A 27,171-nucleotide genomic window follows, 5' to 3' on the forward strand; every position below is an offset into this window, starting at 1 on the left:
CCTCACTTCAAGCTTTCACATTAAAACACACCAAGTATTTTTGCCAAAAATCAATTAAAAACTGAAATATGAATACATTTAAAGAGAATGCATTAATATTTTTATTTTTGAATTATGACCTATTCTGAATTCAAAAAATCTACTCTGGAAAACACCTCATTGGGGGTTGACTTACTAATAAAAAGTAAGTCATCAATGTCTGAGCATAATAAAGAATACACAATAAATTATATTTACATGCACTGACCAATTATCACACACACAAGGTAAAAAAATACAGCATTTTATGTACATTTTTAAAGATTTACATTTTCACATAGGTTTATAAAGTTAAAAATTCTCTGTACAAAATCTTCCGTGTCCAGAGTGTACACATCTTCATCCTTATGGCTATATCACCACACAGAATTGCTTTAAACTAACACTACAAACACTGGAGGGCTTTCACTTCATATTCACATCTTGGCACCCATATACAATACATTATGAAATGTGAATTATAAAACAATTAGAAAGTAATCATGCAGGTATTTTAATACAAGAAAGTGAGATGAGCTAAATCAGCACTTATCAATTCCATTTCCTGTTCTGTTCCATTTCCTCTTCTGCTTTCACACAGGTGCATGCAAAGCTAGCAGATTATGAACTTTTTAGGTAACACTAAAATAATACTACAGTCTGACAATACTTAGGTATTAAGAATGCAACTAACAGTCCTAGCTTGGTGGCAACTTCTGCTTCAGCAGAAAGCTCAAGACATTTATGAACTAAAATTCACAGACATGTCAATATAATTCTTAATGTATAGGATCTGTATCAGACAATACACCACCATTAGAAAAACAGAATTGGTGTTTGACACTCAAGAGTACTGTAGTCTCTGTTCTGAGAACAAGGGAGAAGGAAATCCAAGATAAACCATGAAAGGATCGCGCGCTCTGTCCCTGCTAAGGAAGCCCTTGCACACTCCCAGTCTGTTAAATAAAGACACCTAAAGGCTCTACAGTTTCAGACAGGCTACACCATTCATCTTTAAAAGTCCTGAAAAGGAATGAAGGTATCTGCACCTTTCCTCCTCCCCAAGATAAATGTCAACAAGAAAATAAAGTGCCAATGTTTAAAGTACTGTTTAGAGGCACTAACCCATTTGATGGCTTAGGATTAAATATGAAAATAGGCCAGATCTGATCTGAATAAATAGAAAGTCAGTATTCCAGTCTGTGAAGTTCCTGTCTAGATGGGGGCTAGACTAGAAAACTACCTCCTCCCCCACGTATTGCTTTGAAACAGGTACACACACTTTAACCCTGACACAGACAGGAGCTCTAAGGGGGAAAGCACAGTGTCTGAGCCACTTGGAAGTCAAAGAAGAAGGTGCATTCCTGGTCACTGGGAGGGGAACTGCTCAGACTTTCCTCGCCACAACTCATGTCTTCACCAGAGTCCTCACTGAAAGGAAAGAGACAAAAGAGTGTCACGGCTTAGAACACACATGACTACAGGCAAAATAAAACTCAGCCTGCTACAGTTTACATAAATATTATATTCAAAAGTTAATCATCATTTACACAGTGCAATGAGTTTAAAGTCAAGTCTATTCGAAGTATAAGATATTCTTTCCTTAACAGTAGTTTTTCTTTCTTTCTTTCTCTCTCTCTTTCTTTCTTTCTTTCATTCATTCATTCATTCATTCATTCATTCATTCAGACAGGGCTTCTCTATGTAGCCCTGGCTGTCCTAGAACTCACTATGTAGATCAGGCTGGCCTTGAACTCACAGAAATCTGCTTGCTTCTGCCTCCCAAGTGGTGGTCTTAATGGAATGTACTACCATGTCTGGTTAACAATAGTTTTCTTAAAAGAGCTGCACCAAGTGCCATCTATTATGTCTGTACCATTAACTATAGCAGAAGTAATCACAGGTTTCTACGCATCTGCATCCAGTGGTTACCTGTGGTCTGTTAAAGGTGTTAACAGTCACTCCTTCACTGGTTCCCTTAAACACCAAAGTAAGAACATACTGTGAAACTGGAGTTTCTGGTCCTTCACTGATAGCACAGAACAATCAAATTTAGTAAAATTCACAGAAATAAAGTGGCACTGGCGAAATGTGATGTCTGCGTGCACTCTGCTTGACAATTGACAGCTCCTGTGTTCCAGACCTCCCTCAGCATCCGACCGTGCCAACCAGGGAAACCCCGATACTGTCTGCATTGTTTTTGTTTTAATAACCGAACTGTGTCTCCAAAGTAGGTAAAATGAGAAGACAGAAGTATCCTTTGAGGTGAAGTTTACAAATTGTCTATTTTAAAAAACTAGTTAATTTTCTGGCATTAAAAAACACTGCTATATGTGTGTGTGTGGGGGGGGGGGGGGTTCTCTCTTAACTCTCCACAGGGGACTTCTAGAGACAGCATCTCACATGTAACAGTGGTCTTGAACTCATGCCCAGCTAAGAATGACCTCCAACTCCACACCTGGTTTTGGTTGGGGACCAAATCCCCACTTCATGCATGCTACAAAGCACTACCAACTGAGCTTCATCTCCACCCCAGTTCTTTCTTTCAATTTTTAACTTACATGCATTTACTTAGGTCAAGTGATAGTGGTGGGGGGCAGAGAGGAAGAGGGAGGGAGAGGGTGCACTGTGTGCCACAGCATGTGTAGAGTTGAGAAAAATCACTTGGAGGGTTGGTTCGCCTTCCACAGCATGGGTTCTGGACTCAAACTCCAGCGTGTCAGCAAGCAGCCTTACCTGCTGAGACAGCTTGCTGGTTGGTTTTTTAACAAATCCCATCGTTACCTTTAGTCTGTGGAAGATGCCTGCTTACCTTTCACTTCCGTCAAAGCAGCCACCCTCTGGTATAGTGGGCAGCTCAGGAACACTGTAGTAGCTGTTGTGGAGGTTTTGTGCAGTACGCCGCGAAACAATCCAAACCAGCTTCTTCAGATCAGGTTTGCAGCATTGAGGAGAAGAATACTCAGCTAGACATTTAGAAACCAGTTCCCTCCAGTAAAAGAATTCAGTGTCACTGATCTGCATAGAAAGATGGAGATGCTATAACAATGGTTCTCACACTTTGCTGCCCCTTGAAGTCGCAAGGTAACTGGTGCCAGGTACCCTGATTTCACAGATGAGAATATGACCTGGGTGCTGAGTATCTCTAAAGTCCTACAGTCAATTGTGAACTTGAAATAATCAAGTTTTACAGAGGAATCAATCCACAAAAAAAAGTTCTGCCTATTCTAAGAAAACACCAGCCTAGAGCCAAGTACAGTTTAGTGTAGTGCTGAACAAAAGAAATTTAACATGTGTTATAAAAATTATTTTCTTTCTGTAGTGTTTCTTAAACAAATCACAGTTTCAATTGCTTATATTATATTTTTATTATGACAGAAGACACAAACTAAAGTTAACACTATCAAAGAAGAAATTCCCAAGGGCGGGTCCTCCCCACCTGGAGAATGCCATTTGTCCTGATTCCACCCAAAACAAAGATGGTTTCACGTATCATGCAGAGAGAGAGCAGTGACACGCAGACGCCAGCATCTCCGCTAACACCAGGCTTTTGCTCATGTTTTGCAGGCTCACCTAGCCCAGTCCTTCACTCACTGTGAGACTACACTGACTTTCAGCTCACAATCCTCCCACCCTGTCTGCTGGGTGCTGGGATTACAAGTCATCATATCTGACTTAAACATGGATTCTTTCAAACCACTGTGGCATCTATAGTCAACTGAAGCTGGCTATAGCTTTAGCGCTTTGTAACAGGCAACTGCCGGTCCCTCCTCACTCTCTATAGGGGTGTCCTCAATGACCTCCTTCCAGTCTCATGGTATTAGTCCTGTCATCAAAACTCAGGACAAACTCTACTGTTATTAGGGTGTGTATGTGAGAGAGAGGGGGCAGGGAGGGAGGAGGGGCAGGGAGGGGAGACAACTTTATGAAGTGGTTCTCCCACTGTGGACTCTGGGTATTGAAACTGAACTGGCTATCCATGTGTCCCTGATTCACCTACACACTTGGCTTCTATAGAGCTATCTGTTAGGTTGGCTATACTTACTCTGTGACTGCAGCCCATCCCACCTGCATATCCACCCTAAAACTGCCTTTCCCAACTTAGCCTGCCCATTCCTTAGTATAAGCCCTCTGCAGTCCAAGCCTCCGTTCTCGGAGATGACGGTGCTGGCTCCTAGACTGCACACACATCCTGGATTGCCTACTTCTTTGCACATAACCCCAAAGTACTTCTCATCGTCACCATTATCTAACCCTAGGTCACAGTATAACAAGTATACTATTTCATGTTAAAGTTTGCATTTCCTTAACCAGACAATTAAGTAAGGAAAAGCATTGGGCTTTTGTTTTGGTTTTCACAACTGCAAGAACTTTCAGAAGTGGCCCACCTAAGGAGCTTTTTAAAAACCTGCTAATGAGCCAGGCGGTGGTGGTGCATGCCTGTAATTCCAGCACTCTGGGAGGCAGAGGCAGGCGCATTTCTGAGTTCAAGGCCAGCCTGGTCTTCAGAGTGAGTTCCAGGACAGCCCAGGGCTGCACAGAGAAACCCTGTCTTGAAAAAAACTAATCCAAAAAACAAAAACAAAAACAAAAAAAAAAAAACCAAACTGCTAATGACCTTAGGCAGTGCTACTATGACGACTCAGCTCTAGAGACCCAGGCATGAGGCATGTCCTGGGCCGCCTGAGCATAGTCAGGGTACTTCCTGCTCCATGGTTGACAACAGTCACTGGGAGTATGCACAGCTCTCCTGCCTTTGGGCATGCCTAGCCAATGAGTGTACTTAGAGAACGTTGTAGTGCATAATTGAGGACAAGGACAGCCATCCTGGATGGGGCACGAGTCCCCAGAACAAGCACCTGCCTTCAGAAGGAAGCTAACTAAGTCAGAATTTCTTCTGACTTAACACTGTCTGAGTCAAAACATTCTAACACCTGACATACAAGAGAAAAATGAACAAAGACATTGAGAATTTCACAAAGGATTGTATAAAATAAGACACCACAAAAAAAAAATTAACACAGAAGAGACACTTGCTTAAAAAAAAAAAGATATTTACCTTCAAATGTTTTTTAACAAGCAGGAGAATTTCCAGCAACTCAACAGATTTTATCGTTTCTATTTCCAAATTGAGAAGGCACAGAGCTAATACAGATGGCTACAAAAAAAATAAACAAACATTAGGGGAAAAAATCAAAATAGGATCTGTAAGACGTAAACAAGAAGCAGACTCACTTTTGCTTTTGAGAAGACGAGGCGGCAGTTGCAAGCTTTCAGCTGAGCTTCGAGTTTATCGAGGCTCAGGATCTCCTTCCTGTACGAAGCAGAGAAGGATGGATTAAACCTTCAGAAAAGTTACTTGATTTCTAAGGACTCAAATCCAAGTCGAAAGTTTGGACAGAGTAAAACATCAATTTGCTGGCCATCTAACTTCCTCCCACTGGTGGCGGCCACTGAAGGCCTGTGGACGCCCCGCCGCACCCCACCCACCTTTCTGGAGTATGGCAAAATACAATCGCGTGGTACAGGTGCAGAAAGTTTAAGGCAGTGGTAGCTTCCAGCTCATATTGCAGTTTCTCTGAGATGATTTTCTCCATGCGTTTAATGTCAGACGCTGTGCATTTGCACTGACTGATCCGGATCACATCGTGCGTGGGGGGAACGTCACATTCTTCTTCTGCCAGTCTGGCGGCCAGCAGAAAGCAGCAGACGCCAATGCAGGACAGGTGTTTCGGTTTCACCTAGAAAACAGAACACAAGGAACCAATCACACTTTGATTTGGCAACTAAAGATGTCTGAAACAATGCCATGCTGTTTCTCTTAGGTGAACTCACCTTTACCCATAGTTATTTTCACATTTTAGATCACCGTAAACGCTTTAACAAGAAAAAAATGGCTACATAAAGCATTTATTAAATTTAAATGCAGATTAAAAAAAAAATCCCAAAGCTGGTTTAAAAGCTTGCTTTCTGGTACTGAATCAGTTTGTATTTCTGACTTAGTAAAACTGAGAATAGTACATCTTCCCTCAAAATAACCCTCTGAACACACACTCATGAACACACCACACACACACACACTCCTGCGTGGATAAAGGGAAACTATTCTGCATCTTCTGTTTCTGTACAAAGCTCTACCATCACGTGATGTCATCTTGCCCAGAAGCCCCACCCCTCCCCGACTGTGCAGGGCGGAGGACGTTATGTAGATCCACTGCAGTGGACAGATGGGTGCCCTTTTCTTTTCAGGGCCTGAAAAAGTGACCCGGCAGCTGACAGCGATCCCATTGGCCAGAGAATTTCCATGTTTTAAACAGTTGCAGTTGACTATTAATAAGACTGTGGCTGCCTGCTTTGAAGGGCCTTACAGGCATAATTTTATTCTTCTTTGCCCAGCTTCAGGGTTAAAACTATGCAGGCTCCAACAGGAAACATGGTAACAAATGAAAATGTCTCTCTCTCTCTCTCTCTCTCACACACACTCACACACACACACACACACACACACACACACACACACGTGCGCACTCCCAGCAGTATTTTATTTTTATAAGAAGTCTAGCTCCTTTCCTCAGTTTGGACACTTTTATAAATGAGCCTGTAACAGATATTATGGCATTTTTCACAAAGTGACTTTTAGTTGATTCTTCTCACCTCCCCAAACACGTATAATGAGTACTTAAAACATAGTGATCTTCCTCTGTAATATCTTTCAAGAGAACATATTTAAGAGGTGCAGTAAAACCTTATTTAAGATGCAGAAATACAATTTTTCAGTCTCTCTCGTATGAATGATCACAATTCTGATTACTTTAAATTTATAATCATGAGACTTTAGTAGATTCCATTTGACAAATATTATCGAGCCCTGTATGTGTTAGAGACTATGCTGGGCACTGGCCATTGAAAACATGAGGGGTTGTCAGAAGTGGAAGCACACCCTTTTGACCCTAGCACTTCGGAGGCAGAGGCAAGCAGAACTCTGTGATTCGAGGTCAGCCAAGTCTACAGAGCTAGTTCCAGAATAGTCAAAGCTACACAGAGAGACCAGGTCTCAAATAAAATAAAATAAAAATAACTATATGAAATATAATGTAGATTTTACAAAAAGAGATGAAATACCTTCATAAGGGCCAAGAATCTATCCAAAATATTGACAGCCAGAACAAAAGTTTCAGTGCCAGATCCAAAAAAGTTAGTTAAACTTCTTAAATCTTCGACTTTGGCATTTCTCAGTCTTGAACACAAAGTGTTATCATTCTGAAATTAAAAACCAAGAAACAAAGTTTATTTTCTCAAAATGGAACAGAGAGGTTCCAAAACTACTCTCCCTTCAGTTTTCACCATTGTACTCGTGACCTCCTAAAGCTATCAGAATACAACGATCAGATATAAGAGATAAATCACTGCTTTTAAAGTTTATCCAATACAGAACTTGAGCAACTCAATACAAGTGTTCCTCACTCCAGGCAGTTACAGTAGAATGTGCGTTCCTTGATGAGGTTTCAGTTTTCTAACATAATTTAAGATCCTATCAGAAATATTCCCTAGGAGTTTCCCACCACCAGAAGAAACCCCTCTTATGGTACACTTGGTATAACTTCCCATTCACTAAAAACAAAAGCATAGCCCTGTGCAGTTTCAGGTTTTTCTTAGTACAGGGAGGCCAATTTTGGATATAACTTTGTAGCCTTTGGTACTGATTCAACCGAGGAAAAACAAAAAGTTACCTTTCCCCCAAGTCCTATCAATTCTCAAATTTACCTCCGGGGTAGCCTCCATCAAGGTCAGCCCTTTTTCTCGAGGTTGGTATCTCTGTTCTTGTTCCAGATATAAGTTCAACAATCCGAAAAGCTGAACCCCTTCGCCACCTGCCAAGTGCTCGGCCCCCAAATCCTTCATCTGCAGCAAATACACCACGGCCGGTTAAGAATATTTATTATACGGATATGAAGGGAGTGAGAGCAGAAAGATTTGGCCGCGATCCCTCCAGCTAGGGGCGCCCCAGATCACACAAGCCAGAACCGGGTGAAGGGGGGCGGGGGGGGGTCGGTCACGTCCGCCAGCCTCAGGGGAATCCTCCCCTAAAGACAAGGAGGCGTGGCATGGGGGGGGGGGGGAAGGATCTCGGTCACCTCGGCTGGCCAGGACTAGTTCTGACCAGCTCTGGGGCCAACGGCGTTAGACAAACAGGAAAAGTGTCCAAGGAGCGTAAGGTCCCCTACTGTCCTCGTCACCTGGACAGCACATCAGGGACTTCTGCCTAGACTCTAAGCCCTAGAGGAAAGCGGGGGGCCGGAAGACTGAAGCCACCGAAGCGGGTTCTGGGGCGGGGCGTTGCACAATAGGAGAGAAGGGAGGGGGAGCCTCGAGACTGAACAAAGAACTGGAAGGAGGAGGCTTCGGAGCCCCGCCCCGGGAGCCCTTCGCGGAGCCCACCTCCGAGCTGCCCCCTCAGCTTCTGCAGCTTGGACGAGCCCCGCAACTCGAGACAGGGCGGCCCGTAGCTTGGGGGATGCTGGGGGGCACAGGGGGAGTCCAGTCCGCCCGCGCCGAGCAGGAGCCTAACACTTCGGCTCCGTAACGGTGCGGAGCCCCGGGGCTGTCAGCCCCCGTGAGGCCTCAGAACACCCCTGTCAGTCCCTCGACTGCGGCTGGGGGACTCCACCATCATAGCAAGCCGCGATCCAGACCCGGAGCCACCCGGGAGGCCCACTCACCGTGTCGGCCCCGGCGTCGCGGACCGGCGCGGCGGGGGCGTCCGGACCCGTCTCCGAGCTCGGGGACCAGCCTCCTCAGCGGTGCCCTGAGACCCGCATCCGACCTCCCCGCCGCCGCCGCCCGGCCTCACAGCCCCGGCTGCATCCTGCTCCTCAGCGGGGCGCTGCACCCGCCCTGCACCGCCGCCTCCTCCCGGCTCCGCCGCAGCCTCCCGAGCTGAGCAAACCCCTTGTTTTTGTTTTGAGCCTGCGACGCCCCAAGGGGCGGGGCGCGTGACTCCGCGCGGAGGGATCCTCTCTCGCTCGCTCAGGGAAGCTGAGAAAAAAGTCCCTGCTCCAACCCTCAGTTCCCAGCCCCTCTTAGTCCCTTCTGTTCCTCTTGATCTTGCCAAGCCAGGATCTAGGGTGGGGAGTGGAATCTAGATCCCAGCCTCGTTTCAGAATGGAACCGGAAGGGAGCAAAGACGAGCGAGCCCATCGGAGAGCGGAAGGAGACTGCTTCTGGACGCCTCACACCTTTTAAAGGTCCCCGATTTGTTTGTTTTCGCTATTTTGAAAAGTCCGCCCAAAGTAGCCGGCTCCCTGATTGGACACGGGTGGGGCAAGCCTGACTGCTGAGGACTTGATTTAATCTCGAATCTGGATTGGCTGGCCGATTGGCTGTTGCGTCTTCTGATTGGCTCTCATTATATCCCGAGTCCCTTATCTTCTTCGGGGGGCCTTAGCAACTCAGGGGTCTGGATTGCGCATGCTTGGGTGGGTGGCATTTGTGGTGCTCGGTTACGTGCCGGGGTCCACAGCTGCCTACGAGCGCTAGCTCATTCTAGGCGGGTCCCGAAAATGTCGCCTCGGGTCACACCCCTGGAAATCTGGGGTCACAACTCTGTAACAGCGTTTCCACTAGAGCAGAAGGGCGTCCTGAGCTTAGTTGTACCACGGGTGTATTTTGCAATAAGCAGTCATGCTCTAACATTCCAAGATGCTTACCTAGATATTTGTTTAAAAAAAAAAAATCTGACTCAGGAAAGGAAAAAAAAAAGCTAGATTCGACTAGTTGTTTACACAGCTGACTTGTTGAAGTTGGTCCGTGGGTAGTAGAGACTGCATTACAGAATTGTTAATGCATTTGTGCACCTTGAAATATTTTTCCATAATAAAAAGTTCAAAGGAGGGACCTTTCAATAAAAACTGCAGATTGATGAGGCAATATAAATATCTAGTAGTGTACTTCTAGAGGTTATGGTTGTACTGTTTGCTTTCGGTTTTAATGGAGGCTCCCACAGCCGCTTGGTTCTTGATCACCCATAAATTATCATTTATTGCCTATTATAATTAACGTTGTTATTAAGCTAACACCTCTCCTTAGGCAGAGCAAAAACCAAACCAACTAGATGCCTTAGGCAGGGCTAACTTTCACACGGAGTGGAGTATCTGTCAGGAGGTAGGAAAAGTTCCTAGGTTGTTTTGGTTTTATTTGTTTGTTTTACTTTCTATTCCCTCAGATCTCTACCTCCTATAAAACATGCAAATCAGCAACTTAGCGCCTTCATGAATTCTAAACAGCTAACCTCTCGGAAATGAGTTTTCTGCAGTTTTCTGCTCTTACGTGTGTTTTCTATGAGTCACTTTGGAGCTTATAAACTACTAGAAGGCACACAGTACAGCTTTTAACAGCTGAACTCAAATAGGTGGCTCTGTGTATTAGCTGAAAAGAGACTCAGACACCTAGAGCAGCAGAGTTGGAGACCGCCAGAGGGCTAGCCAGCACTCCGGTTTCAGAGGGGTGTGGCCTTCTTGGTTTTCCGAACAGAAAATAAAATTAGCATGCCACTTATAAATGATTTACAGGTTACATAATTTTATTCAAGGTGTGGTTGATCTTTTAAGCGTTATTTAAATTATTACTTTAGTGACGCACATCTGGACGAAAGTCCATGCTAATAAACGCACGCAGCAATCGGTAACTCGTTTAGCGAATGGAGCTATGATTAAAGTTCAGACATACATTGCAACAGGGGAAAAGCCCAGCTAGCAGGGTTCACAGAGAGAAAGAAGCAACCAAATGATAAGATAGACATGAGAGAAGTTTAGGAGCCGAACATAAAGACTGGGTTGAGTTTTGTGTTCCAACCGGCAAAGTTAGAAAAGGAGCCTGGGCTATAAAAGGTATAGTGATGTGAAAGAGGAAGTGTAAAAGAATGTGGCAGGAGATTTATTTAAAAAAAAGAAAAAAAAACTTACTGTATGAGACAAAAAGGAAGAGAGCCTGCCCAGTGTGATGATTCTTGTCTGCAAATCCAGACTTGGAAGGCTGAGGCAGGGGGATTGCTGTGAGTTCAAGGCTAGCCTAGGCTACAGTGGGAGACCCCGTCAGTAGGGAGAGAAGAGAAAGAAAATAGAAAGATCTAGAAAGTATCCTCTTTTTTTTTTCAGCCCACTAGAGGGTTTTTACAAGATTGTGAACAGCCCTGTTGAGTGAGATGCTTTATACTGGTGAATTCACTGCTCAGTACAAAAGAGACTAACTTTCCACTTCCATCCATTTAACTCTTTAATATAAAAAGACAGCAGTCCTTTAAAAGGCTAGCCCCAAATTACATCATCTCCCAATCGCAACCTCTGGAAAAATTATGATTTTCCAGAAACTGAGGAGAATTGTTCCAATTTTTCTCTTTGCTAAGTCTCTTTGTCTGTCTGCCCTCTGCCTCTGTCTCTGCCTCTCTCTGTCTCCCTATCTCTCTCTCTCTCTCTCTCTCTCTCTCTCTCTCTCTCTCTCCCTCTCTCTTAAATGAGCCTTTCTGCAGACAGTCCTTATCTCCTCGGCTAGCTGCACCAAACCTGTGGGTGCTGTTTATTAAAATAAGACATTTCTTCCTGTGCTGAACCCATTAGGTTCATCTTGGCCTTTCCTGAGAAATTCTTGAAGATCACATTCCTAGACAATCACCCACATAAAATAAGGAAATCAAAACTCTTTCAGCACCCCAAAGATATTGAGGGAATTCCCTGTATTCTACGATACTGGTCTTCTTCAGCGCGGTGATAGGGATGCGGTAGTGATCAGGAGGAACTTGGCGCAGGAAAACTGACACTATGAAGGATTTATTAATAAACTTCCTTAGGACATATTAAGTTCTAGAAGGTAGAATTTACCCAAAGGGGAGCTGCCTCCAATATGATGGGGAGATAGACAGTAAAGTAGCAACCAGGCTTGTTAGACATGAAAGAAAAGAAACTTTCTCCCATAGCTGAAGTTAAGGGTTGCTGTGAAAGTCTCTGCTAATGTTTGTTCATCAAGATTGACCTTCAGTGAGGCTCCATTTCCACAGCTAAAGGAGATGAACCCTGACTTTCAACTGGCTATTAAGACCATTCCCATATCATAGACCACGCCTCTAAAGGGTTGCTCAAGTGGGCAGAACAGGCTCACAACCACCCTAAGAACCCTGTGCTCTTATCAGAAAAGGAAAGATGAACCTGCATAACAGCTGTTTGAAAATAACAACATTGGTGTACTTAAATAATTCTGAAACCTCTTTGCAGAGTAAATCTTCTGTCTGACCAAGTGGCCAGACTTGCAGTCTCCTGTCTCTGTTTAAACTGTTCAAAGTATGGCTCAAGACCTGGAAGACATTTAAGAATGACAACATATGTGAAATGCATGTCTAAGGTATATATAAGCTAGTTAAAAGCTTTTATTTGCTCTTTTTGCTCTCTGCTCTCCCACATTCTCTCACCTCCCTGCCCCTTGGGCTTTTCCCCCCTCTACATGGGTATGGCTGGCCACCACTCCACTTCTCTACTCTCTCTACTCTCTCTCTCTCTCCCCTCTCTCTCTGCCTCTCTCTACCACTACCACTAACTCCTATCCCCTGCTCTGAATAAACTCTATTCTATACCAAAAAAAAAAAAAAAAAAAAGCTTTTATTTTTGCCTGGCTCCTCTTTGTACAACAGCCAGAGGCAGGACCTCACGATACTAGAGATTTTTTGGTTTTGGGTGTTTTTTTTTTTCCTTTATTAATTTTCAGGTGTGTAGGGTGATTTCTCACTGGGAAGGAATGTTAGTTCTATAACACTAGGATTAGGTGGGGCATTATCGGCAATGGCCCATCTGAAGGCATGACAGAGAAACTGAAACCAGAAGGTGGGAAACAGACAGGAAACAGCAGCAGCAGCAGCAGTCAGTCAATAACAAAGCCAGCATGAAGCCCATTCTTGATTCTGAAGGGTATCCTTCAAACTGCTCACAGTCAGCTTCTAACCAAAAAGAAAGATGTCCCAAAAGGCTGCTTCAAGGCTCCTCTAAGTGAGCCAAAGCAGAGCACCCCTAGACTGAATGAGGGCATCTGAATTCTTATAGCTTTCCAAACAACATCTTTCTCCTCAGAAATAATGACTCGTGCCAGTAGTGGTAGCGCATGACTGTAATCCAGGGTTGGGAGGGCAGGTAGATCAGAGGTCCATGATCATCTTTACCTCTGTAATGACTCTGACACCAGTCTACAGTTCATGAGACCTGCCAGCAACTCTCAACCACTTCAGCAGACACGTTGATGGATTTCAGCATCTAGGGACTTGAATGTTTTGGGTTAGGGTTCTAACATCAAGGCTCATCTCCAAACCCTATACTACAGGCATTTAATGAATATACACAAAGAGTTCAGAAATACAAAAATAAGTAATAAGAAGGTCCTAGGTTCTGTCCTAATGCAGCTACACTCAGGCAGAAGTGCTACCTCAGGTACCAGGAAGGCTTTGAATTCAGTTTTCCTACTCTCTAGAGACACGACCTTCAACAGCTCACTCTGCCCTGAACGTCAGCTTTCTATTGTAAGGGAGTGGGGGTGTGATAGTTATGACTACTTTGTTCATAGGAGCCTTTTGCCTACACAATGAGCTAGTAAGGTTTTTCATGATGTTTACCAAAGGAATCATGTTTAACCTCAAAGACGTCTGATGGGAAGCAGCCCTGCAAGGAAAGAGACCCTTAGGACCTGGGTTACATGCTGAAGGTTCTGTGTGTCTCCTCCCCGTGTCCCTGCTCTTCTGACTCCAGGCCAGACTCCTTTCTGCATTAAAAATGGTTGCAGCCCAAACTTCCTGTTTAGATTAACTCTGGCTAGCAGAAGCCACAAAGGAGACAGGAATGCCTGTCCCAGAAAGAGAAACAAACAGGGAACTTATAACCCAAGCCAGGATGCCATCTTGAAGTGATTCTGCTTTTTCCAACCAAGAGCTCATGTTTTGATCTTAACCTGGAAAAACTGAGATAATCTGCGTAATAGATCACTATCCGTGCCTTTCCTTAAATGATCAGCAGAATAAATCAAGAGGGCACCTTATACCATCCCCTTTCTGACTTTGTTACAGGCAAGAGACAAGGATAGGCCATCAGCTTACCATGTTGATATTCTGCCATTTCTGTTAGTAATCGCGGATGCTGTATCTTTTTCTAGCGAAGTGTTCATAAACCTATGTAAGGGCTGGTGATGACCACAGCACAGCCAATCCCCAGATGTTGATATACCTAGCCCTTAAATTATGGAAGTCATCCACACCTTGGGGACCGACAGCAGCAGGGTCAGTGAGAGACAGCCAGTTCTGCATTCCCAGTTCTATTAGCTCATAGGTAAGTTAGCCTGGAGTAAAACTCATTTGACGAGGGTCTCCAGGTTCATTATCCAGGACCCTTTCTGTTACACGCCAATTGACATAAGCGAAGTGGCCATGACATGACGTGGAAAGCTGGCAAAGAAGAGTCCAACAACAGAAAAGATATTCCTGCCGATATCTCAGAAGAGTGAATCTACCCCAAAGCAGATATTCTTCTAAGAGACTGTGCCTCAATATGATGCCCAGCCTGTGTCAGTGACTTTGTGTCTTAGCCTATCATCAAGCTGGAACACACATTAGCTTCCAAAGTTACACTTAAAGAGACCCAGACTCTATTCAGGGATGCTGTACATTATAGGATGTATCTTTTTCCTTTGGTCTTTTTTTTTTAACTTTTAATTTGTACAAAGAACCATAACATAAGTCAAATATTTCTTGTCTTATCTTGACATCACAATGCTATGTAAAGCTGCCACTTTCAGCAGAGAACTATTTAGGGGCCATCTGTTGAATATATCATCTTATACCAAAAAGAAGTTTCACTGTCTGTAAAAACAAGATCCTTTCATTTAGATCTCAAATGGAAAGGCAGTTGACATTTAAAGTGATATGAATAAAAAATGCAAGCTTAAAATTTGCTTTTGTTAACATTTTAAAGTGTTTCCCAAATGAAGGGTTTTTTTTTTCAAATTCCAACAAGAAAGATTGCCTTAAAGATTCACAAGTCTGTTATATTGCATACAGTAAGTTTTCAACCTTAATTATGAATAAGAAATTATGGCTACAGGTGGGAGCAAAACCAGAGTAGGGGGAATTTGATAATTTGGAGAGTCTTTTCTTAAAGAGAAAAAATAATTTACAAATATGAAAGTATATATGAAGTCAGCATTTATTAACATGAGATGAATCTAGATAAATTCATAGATTTTTATAAATCTATAAAAGTTGTCATAAATTTACTGCCCCCACTGTCCATTGCTAAAGTGCATGGAATCCCAAACAAATGCTGTAAGTTAAGACACTCATAACTTTATCGTAATTCTGGGTGTTAGGTGAGTTCAGCTGGGAGGCCCTAATTCAGGGTTTCTTAGGAACTTGCAGTCAGATGGTGGCTGGGGCTGTGCAGTCACGTGTAATCATGTTAAAGCTCTGAGGCTGCTGTGGGCAGAGACTCAACTACATGAGACTGTCGGCCAGAGTACGTCCACATGTGGACTCGGCATGTGGTCTTTCCAGCTTCACACAGCTTGGTGATGGCTCCAGCGGAATGCCAGATGAGAACTGAATGCAGCACCTCGCTCTGTGATTGATTAGCTTCACCTTCTGCCATAACCAGTTACCATCCGCCATCATTACAAGAACCACACAGCCAAGAAATCCCCTGATAGTTTTTTTCCAGATGGCTTCTCATTTTTCTTCATTAATTCCCACAGAATTCAGGACCTACCAGTAATTCCACTATGAATTTTCTTTTCTTTTCTTTCTTTTCTTCTTCCTCCTCTTCTTCTTCCTTCCCCCCTCTTTCTCTCTCATTTTTCATACAAGCTCTATATTGCTTGAGCTGAGTTCTAAGTTAATGGGGCTCAAAGACTCCTCCCACCTCAGGTCCCTGAGCACAAGGTCCTATGTCGGCAGGAAGCCCAAGGTTGAAGCTGAGGATCTTCCTCTATCACTCCACCTTATTACTCTGAGACTGCCTCACTTACTGTTTCAGCCAGGATGGCTTAGGCTTGGGATGGTGATCACTCACAGACTATTTATCTAACATGTGTTCAATCAAACCAGGAGTCCATAAAGCACTAAGCTTTAAGTGCTATGTTCTCAACTCAATGTCTTTCTAGCTAGATTCAAGAAATGGTGAGGAATACTCAAATACCTTTAAACAAACAAATAAAATAAAAATTGGGCATGAGACGAGACAGCAGCCTCAACCACAGCAATCAAAACCTCTTCCCTTTATCCAACTCAGAGAAACAACCAATGCGCCATGACTAAAGATAGGCATTTAGAAGATTGGTTAGGGAAACAGTGATGGATGTCTGTTTCCAAATCCAGACAGTCTAAGCTTTTTATTTATTTTACTAAGGGTTCATAATCACTTTAACCTCCCTTCTGGAGATCCCACCATGTACCAGAGGTAGTAGACAGGAAAGGTTAAAAGGGCAAAGGGGAATGTGTACCTATTTGGAAATAATTCTTTGGGGGTGATTCCATTCTTTGTTGTCAGGGTATCAGCAGTACAGTTCACACAAGTCAACAGAGGTAGCCTGATCTACTTGCAAACACCACTCACAAGTTAGCAATGGCAGTTCAATTCAGAAGGCCAAAAGCCACTGGAATATCATAAGAAGGTCTTTAGTGTGTTTTTCTCTACAAAGTCACAACAAATGATGATCATAGAAGTAGGCAAGGCAAACCAATGGCCCAGTGTCATCAGTGAAGAACAGTGTCAGCAAAGCCCAACAAAGACCACCAAAGAGTAGCAAGGTGAACCAATACCACACTGTCATCCGCTGTCTGTTGGGTTATATTTACATCCTTTCCAAACACCATGTGTTCTCTCAAGCATCTGCTCTAGCAAAACATCACATGCCTTTTTATTTTCCAGGCAGCTTCCAGAAAAACATCACATGACACAACTGAGTCTCCAAAGAAATCAGAAGTTTCCACTTCAATGGCTGGCTCTGCCACCATCATCCCAGAACCTGCATAGCATGGTTCCACTGAGTCCAAGACTCTCTGATACTTCATTGTTAAAAATATCAAGCTTGAGTTCTACGCCACGGACTAAGCATTGGGAGAGCACAGAGGACAAAAATAGCGGGCACAGAGTAGGTGGAAGTCAGAGGTCACCAGGTCATAGCACTTGCTGTGTTGCTTAAGGTTTATAGGTTGTTTTTAATTTTCTAATGGTGTGCATTTGCATGTGCGTGTGTGTTGTCTATACACATACGGGGGTCAGAGAAGAGTTGATTCTCTCCTTCTACCATGCCACCTATCATGTAGGTCCTAGAGATCAAACTCCATGTACCCTTACCCACTGTGCCATCTCTCTGGCTCCTGTTTTTAAGTTTTAGGAGGACATAGGAATATAGTCTCTTAATATTTTACATTACATATGATAGAAACTCATGGATTCATCATCCACGAAAATCATGCTTTTAAGGTATTCAGTTGTCCCTAGCTGTGTGCTTTAGTGCATTACAAAATCTTTTTCTGTGTCTTTTGTTCCACTTAATATAACAGTATGTGGGTCTGTTCTTGGCAAAGTGTATCTCTGGAAGAAACAAAGATGCAAAATGACTTTCTCAGGGAACTCGGAGGCCAGTGGCAAAGAGCTGAGCCACTGAGCAGCATTACCGTGTGATTTGCACAAAAATACACAAGCATACATGTGTTTCCTAGTAAGACAGAAAGAAAAGAGAGGAAGATAAATGGAGAGAAACTTTTTCTTGCCTGCTTCTAAAAAGCTGCTTCTGTTGTGTGACTTTGTCTTCTCTCTTCAACTGAAAATTTACATTCATTTTGAAAGTGAGCCACTTCCTCCCCAAGAACAAACTGGCTGGATCCAAGCTACCCCAGAGTCTGTGTTATAGAACTTCCACCTTCAGCATGTCCTTTCCTAGAGCTTATGCTTCCCACAGATTTATGTAATTCATGGCTCTGAACATAGGTAGGCTAGGTCAAAATATTGTTATTGCCTATAAATGAATTATGTATTTAAATTATGAAAGTACTAAAATTGCATTACAAAAGTATACAAAAATCACCTAGAAACAATCTACACAGTTAATGTTATTATGCTAATGTTTTCTGGTATTTTTCTTGTGTGTGTATAATATTTTTATTATATTTTTGAGAATTTCATACATGTTTTGATACACAGTATTTTGGTCAGATCTATTTTCACCCCCTCCACATTCAACTCTCTCCAGATACCCCTAACAAACATCCTTCCTAATTTCATGTCTGTTCTTTTTTAAAAAAGATTTATTTGTGTGTGTGTGTGTGTGTGTGCTGAGGTCATAAAAGGATCTAAGAACCCCTGGAATTGGAGTTACAGGTAGTTGGGAGTTTTACAGGTAGCTAGGAATTACAGCTACTGGATGTTGGGAACTGAACTTGGGTCCTCTGAAAAAGCAGTACTCACTCTTAACTGCTGGATCATCTCTGTAGCCACCCTCCCCCTCATATTGGGGGACAGGTAACCTACCTACTTGAAAACCCAGCCAAGGCCCCCAAAGAAAATTAATCTTCCCCATCAACTGCCAACAGCTCCTCAGCTAGGGGTAGGGCTTCATGAGTCCCTCTTCCAGCCCTGTTGGAAAGTTGACTGGCTTGAATCTTGTAAGGGAACCCCAGCTGCAGTGAGTTCATGAGGGCAACGGTAAGTCATGTGGAGGACATAGCATGTCACAGCCCTCCTTCCCATCCTCTAGCTCCTTCAGTCTTTCTAGTTTCTCTTCTGTCACTGGTCCCTGAGCTTCTAAAACATGTCCAGCTTCTAAAACAACAACAGGGCCTATTACCTCTCCAGTCATGGGCCTTTGACTAGGTTTTCATTATCAGGTGTGAATTCCTGCCTGTGGAGTAGGCCTCAGATCTAGTCAGGAAGCAAGTGGTTACTCCTATAATAGCCATGCCACTATTGTACCAATAGGTACATCTTATTGCAAGGTCCAACTTCTCGTTTCTCCTCCAGCAGTCTCCATAGACCCATCCAGCACAATGAAAGCTAGCCAGTGGGGACAACAGTAATAATACTTGAGAACAATCATTAGAATGGCAGATTCTCTGTGTCCTGCTCTTTATACACATGCAGCTGGATGCAGAACAGGCATTCAAGCAACATTTTCCAGCTGGTTGCTGGGTTTAAAGGAAAATATTGCATAAATTCAAAGACAACTATATCTCCTTTTTCTTTTTTAAAAGACACATTTTTATATAGCCCAGGCTGGCCTAAATCTCACTACATAGTCAAGTTGGCCCTGAACTCTGAACCTCTTAAGTACCAAGATTACAAGGCACGTGCCACCACATTCAGCTAATACAACTGTCCTTAAATACACAATAGGTATTTATGTAACAAGCCCAAAGTTTGCTTCACTTTTAAATTAAATTTTATAATTTTTTTTTGTTTTTTTGGATTTGGTTTTTTCGAGACAGGGTTTCTCTGTATAGCCCTGGCTGTCCTGGAACTCACTCTGTAGACCAGGCTGGCCTCAAATTCAGAAATCCACCTGCCTCTGCCTCCCAGAGTACTGGGATTACAGGTGTGCGCCACCACTGCCTGGCTAAATTTTATAAATTAAAAAGAATATTTTATACATAACCATTTATATGGAAACATCATGAGGCATATTATTTATTAATAAAAAGTGGGGGCAAATAAATAGCACTTGTGGGTACATGCATGTAAGTGTGCTTCTGCATGTGCAATGTGTGTAAAATGCACATGAGTGTGCAGATGCACCCACCCCTCTGTGTACACAAAAGTACTAGAACTCAGGTGTTCTCTTCTATTGCACTCTGCCTGGCTGCCTCTAACTGGGCTCTTGGGTTTCTCCTGCCTCCCCTGGTTCTAGAGACAGGCACGTGCAGCTATGCACAGCTTCAACAACACAGCTTCAGCCAAAAAGACATTCTGAAACTTTATTACCGCATGCACATGTCCATTGTATGTGTGCACATATGCATGCACATATGTCATGAATATTGCACTTCCTTACATTCCTCATATGAATAGATAGGCTCTGTCATCATGTGAACATAGGAATCCATTTTACACGCTTATTCATTTGGAACCACTGATTAAAGATTCTGAACTCTAAATTCCTTTACAAGTCAAGTTAACATAATTTAAAGTAAGCCTTAATATGCACCCAGCCAAGGCAAAACCATGCTACAGTGAATCATTTAAAAGTCTAAATATATATGTTTTTCTTTATCTACAACAGATTGTCACCCTCCTACTATCCTGACCAATTTCAAACCAGCTTTGTTTTAAAATAAAAAATGTCTATTTATCTGCCAAGGCAACTTAAAGATAAACCTTGAGACTTAAAAAAAATTGTGCAATACCAACAATCAGCAAAAGATAAATTTAACTTATAGCTTTAAAACATGAGAGTACTTTCTTTCTAGCCAAATATGTAATTATTTTCTTAAAGTTGTTACTTCTACACTATGGTAAACAGAATATGACAAGTACATTTGTTATCTCGTAATTTTGAGATAGAAAAAAGTACTTTTCAGATAGTTCTATTGCAGACTTTTGCTTCACCTGTTAGAAAATATGATGGAGGGTGGGCTACACGGCTCAGAAGGATTGCCACCAAGTCTGATGACAGGCGTTCAATCCCCAGAGCCAACCCACATAGTGGAAGGAGAGGACCAGTTTCTGCAAGTTGTCCTCTACACATGTGCTGTGACACACACACACACACTCACACACACACACGCACACGCACACGCACACGCACACACACACACACACTCACTCACACACACACACACACACACACACACACAGAAGAGATGCCCCCACAGCCTCAGGCATTCAAAGCTGTACACCGCTCCCAGTGTTCAGTCCCTCCTTCACGCTTGCTTTAAGATATGACCTCTCACTCCTGCTGCTTCTGTGCCATGATAGACTCATCCCTCTGGAACCACAAGTCAAATAAAGCCTTCCTCCTGTAAGTGGACTGTATCTTAGTGTTTTATCACAGCAGCTTACATGTAACAAATACACGTACCAAATACGTGGCTTAGAAACGTTAGAGAAAACAACGGAATCCGTGGCAGGCAGGACGAGCCTCCTGGAATCAGCCTTGTGATTTTCCATGTACATCTAATACTCACGATGGTACATTTGCCCCGTTGATAATATTTAATCTGTGTTCTTATTTTATTGAGCAAAAATGAAGTGGCTAAGCTCTGTGGGGCCTGGATAGAGAGAGCACTTACGGAACTACCATTTTACTTGTGCTCTGCGGGCTTTGGGCTTACAGGAAATTCACATACTACTGATGCTGGCTGCCCAATTCCTGAAACACCCAGAGGCGTGGCTTTAGGACCGACCCTGTCACCTGCTTGCCTAGCAACCCCCACCCTCCCACTTTCGCAAACCAAGGATAACTCTGGTCTTGAAGGAAGCCTAGGAGATGAAGGACAAGTGTGTGTGCAAATACAATCAGTTGACCATAAAGTGCTAAATATATTTGCATTCAAATTCCAGTTTTAGTTCTATTATCTCTGTGACTTACAATGGTAGATTACTTTTCTCTTGTTCTTTTTTTAGACAGGGTCTCAAGTGTTCCAGTCTGGTTAAGAAATCCCTATGTATCTGTGTAGATAAAGATGACTTTGAATTTCTGGTCCCCATCCCTCATTCTGTTAAATGCTGGGATTATAGACATGCACTACCACATGCAGTCTCTGCAGTACTGGGATGGAAACCAGGGTTAAAGGTTACGTGTGTGCTAGGCAAGTGCTCGCCCAAGCAAGCAACATGTATATCTCCTTAACTTTCCTGAGTAAGACTCAGACTGCAGGTCAGGCTAAATTCAAACTCATGATCCTCCTGCCTCGGCCTCCTACATACTAGATTAAGGACATACACTATCACACTTAGCACATTTCCTTACCTAAAAATATCAGATTTATGAGTATTAAATAAGTCAAGTCACAGAAATTGCTAAAGCACAGTGGGTGTGGTTAGAAGGGCCACACCCTCTACAGTTTAGAGTTACCAAACTGTAACTCTAAAATTAGTCACATGACCAGTGACCTGTGCCTGGGAGAGACTCACACAGGATACCATAGAAGCTACAGCGTGCGGTGGGTCTTCTCCTCTGTATAGAGCTCAGCAGCCAACATGGAAACTGAACCTTGCCCTTATTAGGTAACTGGATGAACCAACCTAGATGCAAACTATATAAACCAATTTCACACCTAGATGTAAACTATACAAACCAATTTCACACACTAACAGTAGGGTTGCAAAGCTGAAGGGTCTGAAACAGTCCAATCCCAGGAATAACACACTCACCAAGCGCTTGCTTGAATAACAATTGGCATTGCTAATTTCTCTTCGGGCCACCTCAGGATGACCTAGTTCTTTCTTTTGGCTTTGCATATCTAATCTCCTTGTCCCTCCAAATCTGTGCCCTTGCTTCCTCATCAGCCATTTCTACAAGCAAGGAGCCTTGGCTATCACCACCCCTCTAGCTTTTTGACATGTTCTACTGAGAAGTAGTCAAAGCGGGTCACGAGGGAGAAGGCCAAGTGTTACCTCACACACACCAGATTCATTTGGCCTTACAACCCTTGAGGTCAGACAGCTCTGAGCTGTTTATGACCCAAATTCAGAGCCGCCATGAGCCAGCAAAACCAGACAGCTCAAAAAGAACAGGTCTGAATGAAATTACTTCTTTCATTGAGCTCATTTGGGGGAAAAATAGAGGTGACAATCAATTGAAACATACAGAATTTTTTGGGTGTATTGTAATATGTCTCACACAGAACCATAATAATGTATACCAAGTAGCTATTGCTTCTCAGAAGCTACTGAATCTTGATAAGTTCTGATCTTATCCCAACCAGTTGCACAAGTACCTGTTTGTTAACACAACTGAGGGAACATGATCATTAAGTTTTAATGGGTACAAAATATATACCTGTGGTATTTCATGGCAAACAATCTGTTTCCTTCCATGAATAAGTTGGATGTTATATCAGCTTCATATTTGAGAATATATGCATTTCATATATTTCATCTCACAGTTGATAAATTATTGTTTGTAAACACTCTTTGAATATTATTGGTCAATTTTTAATCTTTGAGAGTTGTATATGGTGTCAGTAAGTGACTTAGCATTCCATTGGGGATGCAAGACAAACAATTAAAAGCATTTATATCACATAGTATCTTAATATAAAAATATAATATTAGCATATGCTCTATAAATTAATTATAGACTCCAACCACTGCAATTTTCCCTCCGGAGAGTGTTTTTCCCACTGCCAAAGACAGTTTTATTGAGATTTATGAGGTGCGAGGCCAATGTCCAAACTGCAGTTAATACTCTATTAGTCATGTAGCAGATGCCACTGAATGTTTTTGGGGGAGATTTTTCTGCAGAGGACATTCACAAACAGAAAAACATTCTTTGCAATTTAATGAACTCTTAGTGAATAACTGTATGCAAGTGTATGCAAGGTGTGCACATGCAGAGAGAGAGAGAGAGAGAGAGAGAGAGAGAGAGAGAGTTCTCAAAAATCAAGGTCCTAAACAGGACACTGAAACAAAGTGTTGCAAGTGCTATGACAGAGCCCAAGAAATGTGGAGATGGAGTTAGAAGTCTCTCTCTCTCCTGAGTTTTACACTCACTGATTCAACACCATTTTGAATAGCATTAACTTTTCAACATATTCAAAGCAAAATTTAAGCACTGTCTCCTCCAAGTAGCTATAGTCAATTATCTTCACGGTCCCCCAGCCTCTGGAGTCTGCTCTGTGTCACACTGGGTGGACACATAGCCTGGCCCTACACCCACTCGGGGCAGAGCTCACGGGTGGGATAATTGACTTGTGCTCTGGCTGTTGTCTTGAGTCTCCACCCACTAAGGATGGCGAGAGGGAAAGGGAGTCAAGCAGAAGCCCCTGGAACTGCTGCCGTTACCAAGATTTTATTGATAAGCCATGCCACGTCCCAGATCGAACCTCAGAGATTAGTTCTACTGATAAAGGTTTGACCGAAGAGATATTGACAATTGTCGCTATCAATTTGCCTCTTTGGCCTCTACAGAAGTCAAATGGATCTTGGAGAATAACTATCACTGTGAAACTCAACAGTTGACTCCAGTTGCAGCCATTGTCTAGGTATGGTCTTACTTCCTGGACAAAGGCTGCTGTTGGTGGACACTGCTCTTGGTGGACAGAAGTTTCCTTTCCCATGCCAGTTTGCAAGAACCACCAGGAGCAGAGCGTTACTGACCTGACATCATTCAGGACTGTGACGATGCTCCTGCTTTCTCCCCGAATGTGTCTCTAGAGCTTATGAGATCTTGGCATTCCTCATCAAACCACACTGGCCCACCGTGACACTTGTTAGCATGGGGTTTCTCGGCTCTGATCCTGGATAGGAAGCAGCACGTAATTTCAGGCAAGACATGTGAGAATCCCTGAAGAAGATAAACCCAGAGAAAACCCACGGAGTCCCTTACCAGGGTGAAATTTCTGAGAGTCACATGATATCTCAAGATATCTCTTCCCAAGTAAGAGATAAGTTGTGTGCCTTGCATACACAGTCTACCACTTAAAGAAACTAAAGAAGAGGCACCAGGTGAGCCTTTGGGTTTTGGAGATGGGGTAATTACTGGAGCTGGAACCTCTCACATGCTGGTCAGTTACTCTACCATTGAGTTACACCCCTAATTCCCTTTTGAGGTTCTAGAGGCAAAGTATATTACATTTGTTTATGCTGCTTAGACTCAATTTACAAGTAATTCGTAAAGTTGCCAGTTCTAGGGGAACTAGAGAAGGGTAGCTGGAGTCTAAGCTGTTCTTCTTTGGCACCCAGCAGACACAATGACACTCGAAGCATCGCTAGCACATAAAATGCTTAATGAAGTCTCTGGCGATCACCAAGTAGCACCAAGAATTGCAGCACTGAGCTCAGGGGTTTGGAGCAAATGTTTCCCCTTTGGGCAACCATTGTCCTTTCCAAAAGCAGCTCCGCCTTGATTTTAATACTAAACATCCTACATATAACCTCAGATTTCCATTAATATTTCAAATACAACATGTGCCCCACAGACTCATGTGTAGAAGTCTAGGTCGCCAGTATGTGGTGCTGTTTGGGGAAATACTAGACACTTTAAGGTGTGTTACCTTACTGGAGGAAGTAGATTACTGGGGACTCACTTTGTGAGTCTGTCCCTGGCTTCTTCCGATCTCATTCTTTGCTTCCTGTCCATGGTAAGATAGTGCCATCCTTGTGTGCACACTCCGGATACTGTCCTGTGTCACCCCAGTCTGTGCCAGAATCAATGGAGAATGTATCAGGATCTCCAAAACAGTACGCCAAAGTAAAATCTCCTTCAAGTTACACTGTCAGGTATTTTGGATAAAGCAGCCTATGATCATGCAGAGCTGGGACTGGAGTACGGCATGCAAGGACGGCTCACTGGTAGAGTCCTTGTTGTAAAAAATGAAGATCTTGAGTTCAGACTCCCAACACCCATTTTTACAAATCCAGCTGCTGGGTCGTGCCCCAGTAATCTCAGAACTGGAGAGACAGAGACAGAAGACTTCCTGGGGCTCACTGGCCAGCCAGCCTAACCCATTCAATGGGCTTTAGGGTCAATGAGAGACTCTGTCTCAAACATAAGGTGGGGGTAATTGAGTGTCAAGTTCTGGCCTCCATATGCACAGTCATGCGAGTGCACCTTCACACACACGCAAATTCACAACGGTGCAAACGCCTGCATGCTGAGTGGTACACGAGACTCTGATATCTAGTAGATCCAGAAGGCACAACTAAATTCCCCTAAGTGCTTGACTTATGTGTCTTTAATGCCAGTCTGGCTCTTCTATCCAGACCTGTAACCTCTAAGTGAAGTGGGTTTTTTTTTTTTCTTTTTAAACTTTGTTTTAAATTGAAGACAGGTTCTTGCAGTGCATCTGAGGATGGCCTTGCATTTTGATTTTACCTGTTACTATTGTGTGGGGGAATGCATATGCCATACTGCACATGTGGAGGACGGAACACAACTCTGGGGGGCGACTTCTCACATCCCACCTTTGTGTAAGTCCCAGGGATTGATGCAGGCAGCCAGGCTTACATCACTGGGCAATGAGGACCTTTACCCACTGAGCCATCTCCATCTCACTGGCCCTATCTTGAGCAAAAAGATCCTTACCCTTCCATCTACTGAGTTCAGGGAGTACAGTTGTGTCAGGATGCCTGGGCTCTGGGATGATGGGGATCCGACCCAGGGCTTCATGCATACATTATATACATGTATTCTCTCACCTGAGCTACATCATGGTCAGGAATTTCTTTTGTATTTCCAGTTGGTGACGATGTGGAAGAAGGTCCTGATGTATAGGTAGAATGGCGGGTTCCACGAGGAACATCTCTCATAGGCTCTGGAATTTGAATATTGGTTCCCCAGTTGATGATGCAGTTTGGGGAGGTTTAAGAAGTATAGCCTTGCTGGTGGAAGTGTGTGTTTGAATAAGAATGGTCCCACAGGCTCAATATTTGAATGCTTGACCATCAGGAAGGGGTACTTAGAGGGGGAGTATTGTTGGAGTAGATGTATGGCCATATTGGAGGAAATATGTCACAGGGTGGGGTCACTTTGGGGTTTTCAATGCTTAAGCCGGGCTGTGTCCTTATCTTCCTACTGCCTGCTGATCCAGCTGTAGACCCCCCAGCTACCTCTCCAGCATGCTGTCTGCCTGTGCACTGCCGTGTTACCCACCATGATGATAACAGACTAAACTTCTGAATCTTTAAGCCAGCCCCAATTACATGTTTTCTTTTATAAGAGTTGTCATGGTCATGGTGTCTAGTCACAGCAATAGAACATAGACTAAGACAGAAGTGGGTACCAGGAACTGGGGTATTGCTGTGACGGACCTGACCATGCTTTTGTTCGGAGGAATGTGAAACACTTTGGGGCTTTGGAGTAGAAAAGCAACTAGATACTTTAAGTGAGACTCGATGGACATTCTAGTAGAAGCTTTAAAGACAGTGGTGCTGAGGGTGATTTGAACTGTGGGGGCCCAGCTCAAGAAGTTCCCGAGGG

The 27,171-nt window shown here is 43.3% G+C and overlaps 1 protein-coding gene across 1 annotated transcript; it reads right to left on the bottom strand.

Moving 5' to 3' along the window:
- Positions 1-267: 267 nt before the first annotated feature.
- Ccng2 (cyclin G2) lies at positions 268-8,997 on the bottom strand. The gene is made up of 8 exons (XM_052198751.1): positions 8,739-8,997; positions 7,783-7,920; positions 7,141-7,278; positions 5,509-5,759; positions 5,254-5,332; positions 5,078-5,176; positions 2,831-3,036; positions 268-1,449 (listed from the first exon to the last, which is right to left on the bottom strand). The coding sequence occupies exons 2-8, from the start codon at positions 7,918-7,920 to the stop codon at positions 1,326-1,328; spliced, it is 1,035 nt and encodes a 344-aa protein (XP_052054711.1). The 5' UTR covers positions 8,739-8,997; the 3' UTR covers positions 268-1,325.
- Between the last annotated feature and the right edge of the window lie 18,174 nt (positions 8,998-27,171).

Source organism: Apodemus sylvaticus, chromosome 11 (genome assembly GCF_947179515.1).
Source record: "Apodemus sylvaticus chromosome 11, mApoSyl1.1, whole genome shotgun sequence".
Taxonomy (NCBI): domain Eukaryota; kingdom Metazoa; phylum Chordata; class Mammalia; order Rodentia; family Muridae; genus Apodemus; species Apodemus sylvaticus.

Excerpts from the sequence above, each read along its gene's own strand:
- Ccng2 (XM_052198751.1), bottom strand. The coding sequence starts at position 7,920 with ATGAAGGATTTGGGGGCCGAGCACTTGGCAGGTGGCGAAGGGGTTCAG. Across the intron at positions 3,037-5,077 it reads TTGTTAAAAAACATTTGAAG|ATCAGTGACACTGAATTCTT; the intron begins GTAAATATCTTT and ends CTTTCTATGCAG. Across the intron at positions 1,450-2,830 it reads TGCTTTGACGGAAGTGAAAG|TGAGGACTCTGGTGAAGACA; the intron begins GTAAGCAGGCAT and ends CTTTCCTTTCAG.